This window comes from Trichechus manatus, unplaced genomic scaffold (assembly GCF_000243295.1).
Source record: "Trichechus manatus latirostris isolate Lorelei unplaced genomic scaffold, TriManLat1.0 scaffold00035, whole genome shotgun sequence".
Classification (NCBI taxonomy): domain Eukaryota; kingdom Metazoa; phylum Chordata; class Mammalia; order Sirenia; family Trichechidae; genus Trichechus; species Trichechus manatus.
Window position 1 is genome coordinate 15,480,502 of NW_004443971.1, and position 11,579 is coordinate 15,492,080.

The following is an 11,579-nucleotide window of genomic DNA, read 5'->3' on the forward strand; positions in this document are numbered from 1 at the left end:
TCTAGGACTACGATGAAAAGATGTTAGGGTGCAGTGAGATTGCAAGTCCATGTGACACCCAGAGATAGTGGTCAAAGGGTGGGTTGCTCTCCACCAATCTACACCGCAGGCCAGTCCCCAGCCCAGCCCTTGAATGCTACAATCTGGTGAAGCCTCAATCTCAGGGTCCGAGTAGATGCTGGGAGCTAACAGGGCATAGACAGGGCACAGTGATGGAGGCCCCTAAAGGTTTATGAGGCTGGGAAAATAACAGAGTCCAGGAAGATAAGGTTTCACCAGGATGTACTGAGCTTTATAACCTACCACTTGGTGTGTGCATCACAGAGCACGTCATAAAAGGGGGAGGAGATTCTCCGCCAGCCCAGGCTATGGTACCCAGGCCCTGGGAAATGGGAAGAGTCCTGTGCACCAGCGTGTTATCACGCCCAGCCTCCAGCAACAGTGGGACAGGAGGGCCAGGGGCTGTTCTCTGGGGAAGTTCATCAAACCACTGCATAGAAGGTTTGAGGGACCTCAACCTGGCCCTCGGCACTTCGCGCACCCCCTGCCGCTTGTCTCACATAAGGAGACAAATGCTGTTAGTCAGACAGGCAAGGCCTCAAGTCTAGCAGGCCAGCCAGTCTCTGGGGGGATAAAGCACGATCATATTACATCGATCTTAGGACAAAACACATATAAATCCTCAGGCCAGGGCTTTGGAACCAAAACTGTTTAAAAAAAAAAAAAAAAAAAGTTTCAGCTCCAGGTCATCGACCTGCGATGGGGGTGGGGAGCTGAAGGGAGATGCTCAAGCATAGGGTGGGTCTCAGCCCGGCCCTGCTATGAAATAGTCTTTTCCAACAGTGAGGTCCAGGCACTTAGAGCACAGGGTGACACCTGGCCTTGTTACACCTGGCTGATGATCTCTCCATTCTCAGGCACAAAGACTTGCATGGGGGCTCCCTCGGGCGACCTCCGCAGCACACACACTGTGGGCACCTGTCAGGGCCAGGAAGAAAGTAGAGGTGGGTGAATGAACCAAGTAGAGCGGTCCGGACAGCAAGTGCAGCTACACCATGCTGTCTCTTCAGGAAGCTGATCCATGCTGGCACCAGCTCTGGCGCTCAGCCCCTGCCCCACCAGGAGGCTCATTGACCCCCGTGGATCACCCTTTATCCAACTTTCACTCTAGGTTCCTTTGGGGTGTGATGGGCACCCTGAGCTTCTCCTTCTCCCCCTTTTCTGGGCTCACTTCTCGTCACCCTCCTTGTCTGGCAGGTTGAGAAGGGCTGGGCCTGGGCCAAAGGCAGGTCCAAGCTTGAACGAAGGAAAAACATGTCAGCTGGAGGGTGTGGCCTGGGACTGGGGCCAGGGCTGCTGCCAGGCCCAGGATGCCAGCTGCAGCTCCAAGCTCCAAGACCCGATGGGTCGGGGAGGGACGTGCAGCTGGCTAGGCCTGCTGGGAATATTGGGTCTCACAGAAGCAGCCTGTTGGTAACTTCTGGAGCATGTCCCCTGCAGAGCCCTCTGTACCAGGGAGAAAGAATAAAGAAAGGATTCATGTGTGTTAATCCCACTTCCTGAATGAAGAAACTCAGCACATAAAAACCAGGGTGGTTACCATGCTTCATGTCAGGGTGCTGTATCCTATCTGCCACCCACCAGCCTGGGGCCTGGCTTCTGGGGACCTGGATGATGAGAATATCACTGTCTAGTACCTACTATGTACTGTCACTGCTCTACGCATTTTACATATATTAATTCACTTAAACCTCTCAAGAGCCCTATGAGGTAGCCACTTTACTAAGCCCATTTTACAGCAGGGTAAACAGGCTCAGAGGGATTAAGTAACTTGTCCAGTCATGTAGTTTGTACGTAGCAGGACTGGGGTTTGAGGGTCTGTGCTTTTAATTATTATGCCACCCTGCTTCTCAGTGTGGGGGTGGGGGGTCATGGCGGAAGTTGGCCGACAGGCATTCCCAGGTTCTGTTTCTGCAAACTCATTTCCACATGCTCCTTTTACCCTGGGCCCTCCAAAATCAGGAGATCTAGTGGTAATTTCAGACACCAAATTTAGACTGCGCTTTCCATTATGAACAGAGGCTTATCGGCTTTGTGGTTTATCTGCGGAGCCATTAGGGAAAAAAAAAAATCTCAGCTATCCACCAAGGATCATCCCCACCAGTGTATATCGGTATGTGCTCTGGGCTAGACGCAGCAGGCAAAATTAGGAGGTGCCTCAGGGAATCAGGAGGGCCTTCCAAAGCCACGAGGAAATGATTTTTCACCTGTCTTCCTAGCTAGGGATTACCCGGCCACCAGGCTGCAGGCATTATGTCTCTCCGCTCCTGGGCCTGCTAGAATCACAGCCCTCCCCAGCAGGCCAGCCTGGGAAGGCAGTCCTGCCTGGCCTGGGTGTCCCCCCAGAGCAGCCGTACCTGTGTCCGCGCTCCCAGGGCTCGAGGGAAGCCCTCTCTCCCTGGGGGCAGGCTCCTGACGCGGAACGCCCCTTGCCTGTCCAGCGAGTGGGGACGAGCGCTCCGCAGGCGTGCACGCTCGTGCCAGCACCTGAGCTCCTCGGAGACGGCCATCTTACTGCGACCCCAGCCCGCGGGGCTGTCCTTCAGAGAGGGCGTGCGCCTGATGCGGCTGTGGGCGGCTACCAGCCGTTGGTAGCGCGGGGGCGCCCCCTCCTCATCGTAGGCCACGGGGCATAGCTCCCACTTGCCCGGTGGCTGGTGGCTCTCGGCCACCATCACATACCGCCCCGCCGGGAAGTACCCCGGGGGCAACAGTAGCTGGGGGTAGTGAGTGGTGAGCTCTCTCCCGCCAGCCGGGCCCCAAGCTCCACGTTGCCGGTGGGGCTCAGGTGGGGAGAGGGGCCGCAGGAAGATGTCGGGGCTGCTGCTGCCTGGCGAAGTGGGGTGGGAGATGCTGGAGACGTCGGAGCCGCTGTCTTCCGAGCAGGAGTGGTAGGCAGGGGGCGGCAGCGGGGGCTTGGCCGAGGGGAAGCAGGAGTCTGGTAGGGTCACCGTGTAGTGAGTGGGGCGGCGGCGGGGAAAGGCGCTGCGGCCGCGGCCCTCAAGCCCCAGCCGGAAGGAATCCACCCTGAGAGGAAAAGGGACACATACTGAGTCTGGGAGGCAACGCTCAGCCCTTGGAGGGAATGGCGTTAAACAGGTAAGGCAAGAGGAGACCAGGGTATGGTACACATACGTGGACCTTAAGGCACACCTCCCCAAAACAAACACTTTTTTGGTCTAATGCAGGGCTTCAGCACATTCCAACACTGCATGGAGTCTCTGGGTGGTGCAGAGAGCGGCTGCTAACTGAAAGGTTGGAGGTTCGAGTCCACCCTGAGGTGCCTTGGAAGAAAGGCCTGGCGATCTACTTCCAAAAAATCAGCCATTGGAAACTCTTGGGAGCACAGTTCTACTCTGACACACATGGGGTCAGCATGAGTCAGAGTCAACTCAACTGGTACTGGTATCACGGCATGAAAATGGTATCACTGTTTCACTCACACACATGTTGTTTGTATAAAGTAGGCTAAGTAAACGTCATGTCTTTCTAGCCATTTTAGGCACACCGTGTTCAGTGGCATTTCATGGGCAGAATCTGTTTGGGTAGATATGGTCAGGTATTTAACTTGACTGCATAAAAGCTGTATGTGGTACCCAGGGCAGCTTCATGCAGGTTGGCCATCCACAAGGGCTGAAATGCAGCCTCACTCTCCTAGTCCTCCTGCTATGGGGTGTACTTGCCTACAGGGGGTGCCGTTTTCTAATTTGCACAAAGCCACTGTTTGTGCTATCAAGGTGGGCCTGGTACGTAAAGTATAAAAGTCCTTGCTCAGTCCAATGCTGCCTGACAAGTGAATTTAAGCCGACAGAAGACCCCAGCGGTGTCTCGCTAGTGCCCGGGGCTCCGTGTGCTGTGGTTAACACTGCCTGACATGACTCAGTCACTTAATTATTACCAAGTTGAAGGTGACGTGGTACTTAAATCAATACATCAATTGAAAAAGTGAATCATCCATTCTCAGTGACCAACAATAAAACAATAGCAAAAATGTCTGCCACCACAAGAGAACATGGCAAGGGTAGAAAATTTGAATCAAGTTATGCAAAAAAAATCCAAACTGGAGTCTTTGGAAGAAAATGACTTGCTTCGCAAATGACTTGCCTTTGGCCTCACATCTATGGAGAGGTGCTCCAAGAAGATATTCTAAGGAAAAGCCAGGGCACTAGCCATGTGTCACCATGGGGAGTCCTACCTGCTCCTAGAAGCCACCACCCTCCATTGTAAGCTCTGGATGGTGGGTCCCTTCCCTGCCCCCACATCTCTGAGGGGGGCCATCTCTTACCTTAGAGACTGAGACTGGCCCCTTCTCCCCTGCATCTCGGGGGTGGCTGGGGCACTGGTACGGCCCTGCCGCTGGCCAGGAACACTGCGGATGGGAACCACACAGAAGGAGGCCAGCTCCGGCAGCCACAGGCTGGACATGCTGGGCCCATCCTGCGGTGTGGTGGCTGGGCTGCTGCAGAGAGATTGGGGCTGGGTCAGCGGCAGGAATGCCTCCCTTCAGGGTATTCAGAGGAACAGGGACTCAGTGAAAGGGGGCACCAAAGTTAGTGCTGCAAATTGCCAGCACCCGTGGGAGCTGCTAACTTGACACACCATCATACAGCAAAGGAGAGGGGTGGTTTCCCACGCCTTTCTCCTCTTCCATCTGCTTAGCCCAAGGCCACCCCCAGCACAGTTCCCACCTGTGCCCACCCTCCCTTCCTCCCACCCTGACCTAGACTCGCTATTGGGCTCAGAAGACTTTCTGGGCTTCTCGTAAGGGTAATCCAGGCTGGTCTCCTTCCAGGGGCTGTTCTGGATGGGGGCTCGCTCCAGGGTCCCCGCAGTCTCAGGTCCAGTCGGCTGCAGCCCCTCGAGGTTCTGGGGTGGGAGAGGCCGGGAAGGCAGGGCTGGAGACTCTGCGGGAGGTTTCGGTGCTTGGGATTCCTCTGCAGGTGTAAGAGGAGGCTGGTGAGGGCAGCAGCTAGGGGAACCGGCCCAGCAAGAACCTCTGCAGCTCGGGCCTTGCCCGCCCTCTCACTTGCCCTCCTTCCCACGGCTGACTTATCCCACTACTGCAGGCCAGGGCTCCAGCCCCCAATGCTCACAAATATTTTCTGTTTTCTGAATACAACCAAACACTTAGAGGGACAGAGTAGCAGGGGTGGGGGTCTGGGGACCATGCTTTCAGGGGACATCTAGGTCAATTGGGATAACAAAGTTTATTAAGAAAATGTTCTGCATCCTACTTTGGTGAGTGGTGTCTGGGGTCTTAAAAGCTAGCAAGCAGCCATCTAAGATGCAGCAGTTGGTCCCAACCCACCTGGAGTAAAGGAGACTAAAGAACACCAAAGTCACAAGGAAAGCATCAGCCCAAGAGACAGAAAGGGCCACATAAACCAGAGAGACTCCATCAGCCTGAGACCAGAAGAACTAGATGGTGCCCGGCTACCACCAATGACTTCCCTGACAGGGAACACAACAGAGTCCCTGATGGAGCGGGAGAAAAGTAGAGTACAGAACTCAAATTCTAGTAAAAATTCAGACTTAATGGTCTGACTGAGACCGGAGGAACCCCAGAAAGCATGGGCCCCGGACTCTCTGTTGGCCCAGAGCTGAGACCATTCTGGAGGCCAACTCTTTGGACAAAGATTAGACTGGACTATGGGAGATAAAGCGATAGTCTTGAGGAGTGTGCTTCTTAGCTCAAGTAGATCCATGTGACTAAATGGGAAGCTCCTGTCCGGAGGTGAGATGGGAAGGCAGAGAGGGTCAGGAGCTGGTTGAATGGACATGGGGAATCAGTGGTGGAAAGGAGGAGTGTGCTGTCACAGTATAGGGAGAGCAGTTAGGGTCACATAACAATGTATGGATAAATTTTTGTATGGGAGACTAACTTGAATTGTAAACTTTCACTTAAAGAACAACAATAAAAGAAAAAAAAAATGTTCTTCTCCTTTAAAGGGGGCTTCCTCACAGCGCTGTTTACAGCTGCCTCCGTCAAGAAGCCTCCCCAGACTGACTCTTCTTGACTTGCCTGACTCCACCCTAAACTCTACCCCTGGTGCCCATGTCTGCAGCTAGCCTTCTGTTTACCCATTTTTCTTGTTCTTGCCATGCCCATGTGCCCTATTTCCTTATTGGCCTGGGCACTCCCACAGGCAAATTGTGCCACCTTCTTGGCCCATTTCAGAGTTTGCAAACCTGTTCTTAATCTCTGGACTTGTGTTTCCTCCCCTAATGCCACCCTCTCTTCAAAAAGCCAGACTCTGGAGGGCAGTCACTGTGGCCAGATCACAGGTACATCGTGGAATAAAGCCCAGGGAGGAGGCTCCAGGGCGAAGGCAGGGATATCTGGGGCCGATAGGCTCTGCCGGAATTCACCTTTCCCTGACATCAAAATTATTTACCTTTTAGAATGGGAAAGGGGTCAGTATATTCCCACCCTCAACTGAACACGTGTACATGGCTGAGATGCCAGCGCCGACCGCAGCTGCCTTCACCAGCTCTCTACCAAATCTTCACTCCCCATTTGAATTCTCAAGACCTTGCGGTAGGTGCCCAGCCCTGACAAACCTCCTCAAACAGCTCTACTCACCCTCCTCTAGCAGCAGCCCATCTGACAGGGAACTGTCATCAGAGACACTGAGCTCTGGGAAGCCAAAGGAGAGAGAAGTAGGTGAGAGAAGCCACTGCACGGGCCTGGGTAGCCAGCAGTACCGAGCACCCCTGGCCTGATCTCTCCTTCCCTAGGACAGCACCCCTTCATAAGGAAATGCCCTCTGTTGCCATCGAGTCAATTCGGACTCATAGGGACACTGTAGGACCGAGTGGAACTGCCCAATCTGGTTTCCAAGCAGCAGCTGGTGGATTCGAGCTGCCTAACGTTTTGGTTAGCAGCGAAGTTCTTAACCACTGCGCCATCGGCCTCCAAGGAAATGCCCACTGTGTGCTAAATACTATACTGGGTGTGAATTTATTACTTCGAAGTAGAAAAACATAAAAAAAATCAGGGGCTAGGAGATAAGAAACCTGGATTTTAATTCTGACCACGGCCCTAGCTATACAATCTTGAAAAAGCCATGTCTCTGCTCTGGGCCTCAGTTTCCCCATTTGTCAAAAGAAGCCAGGGCTTCCTCTGACAGGGCTTCCTGGCAGTGGAAGGGAAAGGGAAAAATCCATTTTTTGAGGCTTTAGGGATGAAAATAATTTTGCTAACTGTTCTGCAGTCTTCTGACATCACGAATACAACTCAACTCAAGGATCCCAAATCTAAGCTCTCATGTGTTACCAGGAATAAAAGCACTGTGAGAAGGAAATTTGAGCTGTGGGACTATGAGCACTTGATTCACGTTAGGATCTGGAGGTCCAGTCCTAAGGAAGGCTCTTCAGCTGGTGGTACTGCAAATCCCTTGAAGGAAACAGAGTGGCCTTTCTGCATGGTACAGCAGCAGCTGCTATTACCCAGGGAATCAGAGGGAAACCGATTTTTGCCATCACCTTTCAGATTTTGAGAATGAGCCTGAGGTGACCTGATGGAATTCACAAAGCGTTTTCAACTGTGTTTGAGAACAAAGAAGAGGGAAATTAATCATGGGAGTCCCTGGGTGGCACAAGTGGTTAAGTGCTCAGCTAACAACTGAAACACTGGCTGTTCAAATCCACCCAGAGGCACCTCAGAAGAAAGGCCTGGCAATCTGCTTCCAAAAGATCACAACCATTGAAAACCCTGTGGAGCGCAGTTCTACTCTGACACAGATGAAGTTGCCATGAGTCGGAATCAACTCAACGGCAAGTGGTTTGGTTTTATTTACAGTTGAGGAAATCAAGGCTCAGAGGAGTTGAGTAACTTGGCCTAGGCCAATCAGTCAAAAAGTGGTTGAGTCAGAATTCACATCCAGACAGTGTGACTCTTGAGTCTGTACTCTTAATCACTACCTTTTACCAGTTCACTTGTTAGCTAGCATCTAATGCGTTAGGTCATTACCCAGAAAATTCTAAGAAAAGTAAATAATTCCAGCTATTTTGGAATCCTCTACCACAGGGGTTGGCAAGCTATGGTCTGTGAGCCAAATCCAGTTTACCAGCTGTATTTATAAATAAAGTTTTGTTGGAACACAGCTACGCTTATTTGTTTACATAATGTCTAGCTACTTTCATACTATAATGCAGAGTTGAGTGATTGAACAAGAAGCCTAAATTATTTACTCTCTGGCCCTTTACAGAAAAGTTTGCCAACCTCTGCTCTACAACTTAAATGAAAGATTTTATCGAGAGCACGTCTTAAACCTTCTGAGGCATACTGTGCATAGAGCTGGACTTGACTCCTAGTGACCAGCCAGCCCATGTTTTGCCTGGCTCACAACTACCCTTTGCTTTGGGGTTCAATTGAAGAGACACCATCTTACTGGATCCTGGCTCCCTGCTTCCGATCTTTTATAAAATTCAGAGAATTTTATTCTTTTCAGATGTAAAGCTGCAGAAATTGTGCAACTGTTCCCATCATGGCCCAGTGATACGACCAGACTTTAGAGGCATGTGTGTTGAATATATTAGCTGGGAAGAAAGGCATCATTGCCATCATCCCTAATCCTTCTAAAAACAAACAGATTAGGGTTTTATAAGCCAAAAAGGGGATAATGTAAAGAGAGGAGTCTGGAGAAACCCTGCTTTGCAAAGGTAGGGGGTGGGTGGGGCACACCTGTCAGCCAGCCAAACACAAGTGGTTCCTGAGGGCTGCTCACTGTCTCAGTCGCTGGCCACACGGCCCCGCCTAGCCCTTACTCTACCTCCTGTGGCCCTTGGCCCAGCATGGCTCTCCCTGACAGCAGCAGCAGGACGCCCAGGCTGATGAGTAACTAGAGAGGTCATTGTCTAAGTTCTGTTGTCCAACTTGAGAGCCACTAGCTGCACGTGGTTAATTAAAAATTTTAAATTCAGTCTCTCAGTTACACTAGGCACATTTCAAGTGCTCAATAGCCACGTGGGGCTAGTGGCTACCATATTGGACAGTACAGATATAGAACATTGTGATCATCACAGAAATTCTATTAGACAGCATGGCTAAAGGCTGGCCCTGTCAATCAACAGAAGCTCACTGAGCACCTGTTGCAGGACAGAGGGATGCTGGGAGCTCTCTCATCAGCTTCACAGCAGTAAATGAAAGCAGTACAACACCTGAGTGCTCTCTGCTCCCGCAGAGGACTGGCTAATTACTCTTAACTGCCATAATTACTTTCCCAAATCGAAAAGCCTTTGTTTGGAGATTGTGGGTTGTGTGTGTGTGGTTTTTGTTTTTTTGTTTTTTTTTGCTTTGTGTGGATACGTGTGTTTTTCTCTTGAATTCAAAATACTTTTCGGCTACTAACTAATTATTAATGTCTCCCTACTTCTTCCTTTCTGGAGAGCACAGCTCGGCAGAGGAGCCACCCAACAGGAATTACTTGTCCTGAACGGCCTCCTTCTGGGCTCCCAAGACAGGAAACTAGAACCCAGTGCTTCAGGCCCATGTCAAGAACAGGGCTTGGATTTGGAGAGGGCAGAGTCTTGATTCCTGATCTGGAGGGCAAAAGTCAGCAGCTACGCTAGGTCCTTCTCCTCCACAGCCCACCCTCATCTGGGCTGAGTCCCCCAGGACAGGTTTCAAAACCTCGGCCTCCTGCCTCCCACACAGGGTTAAGCCAAAGCAAGCACATCGCAGCCTCAGGCGTGTCCTGGCCTGCTCCCTACACTCAATGAGAGGCATCATCAGTTGCAATGGCGGCAGCAGAGTGACACCCCCCACCTCTGCCACCCCAGCCATGGGCAGATGCTCCCAGGAACCACCAGCACCCGTGGGCAGAGGAGGTTACCAGGCAGTGAGGCTGGAGGGGACAACAGGAGGGGCTGAGACAACTGGGTCAGGGCACATCTCCCACGGCGGCAGTCACTAGCCTGACAGCTCCCTAAGGCACACAACAGGTTAGCCCTTAGGGACTGCCATGCCCAAGTCAACAGCTGCCTTTCAAGGGAAGGTCAAGTCCCAGGGGCCCTGTTGGGATGGAGTAAGGGTGGAGAATTCAGGGAGTGTGGTACTGTTTCCAGTCCAGGCCAGAACCATTGGAACCAGAGAGAAGTCTGGCCACCTAAGCCCAAGTCAGCACCACCGTGCTCTATGTTTACTGAGTCGGCTGTCACATGGAGGCACCTCCTCCCAGCCCTCCTACCCTTGTCCTCTACTCCTGGCTGCTGAAGGTGACCTGCAAAGTGTCTGCCACACCCTCCCTACCCTAAATTAGAGGTGACAGGCCGGAGTGGGAACTTGTACTGAGATAACCACCTGCCTGAGGGTGGGCCTTGGGGCACGCCAACCTGGGAGGACCTTCAGGCATCCTATACTAGGTTCCCAGCCAGGGAGGGAAGTAGCCCTGGCAAAAAGCCAGGCAGACATGCAGGGATGGGAACCTGAGTGTGTGGGAGAAGCAGACAGTTCTCCAAGCCTAGGCCCAGGCCTCTGAACCCTGTGCTGCCCTAGGCTCACGAGCCTGTTCCCAACTCCAGTTCCCTCATCTGTGACGGTGTCCAAGGCCAGCAGATCCAGCCACGGAGGCCTGGGAGCCTGTGTGGGAGCCTGGGGGAGGGGCTGAGCCATGGGCATGATACAGCTGGGCTGCCAATCCTGACCAGGCCAAGCTGTGTCCAGGTCGATAGAAAGGAAAACAGCCAAACCTAAGGGCAAGAACTACCTGTTGGAAGGTAACGTGGGCTGGATGCACCGATGTCACCTGGCTGGCCCTGGGCATTGACACCTCACTGGGTCCCCACAGTCATCAGTCTCCAGGCCAGCAGGCTGAGGGACCAGACTACAGGCACAACGAGGGCAGAGAGAACAGGACAGAAGGATCCAGCTCTTGACCAGGGTGGTACTAGGTACTTAGGGACTGTGGGATGTGGTACTGGTGGTGCTGGATTTCAAGCTAAACACCTCCATGAATGGCTATGGCCCCCCTGAAACAATTCAGCATAACTGTGCAGAGCAATGATCAGCCCCTTTGTTGCCTCTCTCAGGCCGGGGACGAGTCCATCAACTCAGAGCCCCAGCCTCACATAGGCCTACACTACCCAGACCCAGACACACCATCTACCTCCCTGTGGACCTGGAGGGCAGGGAGTGGACCTGGGACACTCCAGTTGAATAAACTCTGTGGGTTAAGCTCGGGCCAGCTGGGGAATGGCTTTTATCTACAACTCCTCTTGAAGGCGGTGTATTTGAGGAGGATGTAGAAGGAAGAAGTGGGATGTTTTATAAAGAGATGGGGGAAAGGGTCTCCCAGGATGGAGAAGGCCTATGCTAAGGCTCGCTGGGGTGGCAGAGGACAAGGATGGGATACAGGTAGACCCAGGGATCCCTGAGTGGTGCCAACAGTTAAAGCACTTGGCTGCTAACCAAAAGGTTGGAGGTTCAAGTCCACCCAGAGGCACCTCGGAAGAAAGGCCTGGTGATCTACTTCTGAAAAATCAGCCATTGAAAACCCTATGGAGCACACTTCTACTCT

General features: G+C 52.4%; 1 protein-coding gene across 1 annotated transcript in view; it reads right to left on the minus strand.

The window, feature by feature from the left end:
* Positions 1-885: 885 nt before the first annotated feature.
* The window catches only part of INAVA (innate immunity activator), a 20,806-nt gene continuing 10,112 nt past the window's right edge, over positions 886-11,579 (minus strand). Inside the window, exons 6-10 of the mRNA XM_004375311.2 lie at positions 6,644-6,697; positions 4,781-4,994; positions 4,346-4,519; positions 2,418-3,087; positions 886-978 (exon numbers count right to left, since the gene is read on the minus strand). Of these exons, the coding sequence (XP_004375368.1) occupies positions 886-978; positions 2,418-3,087; positions 4,346-4,519; positions 4,781-4,994; positions 6,644-6,697 (1,205 nt within the window). The remainder of the gene's footprint in view (positions 979-2,417; positions 3,088-4,345; positions 4,520-4,780; positions 4,995-6,643; positions 6,698-11,579) is intronic.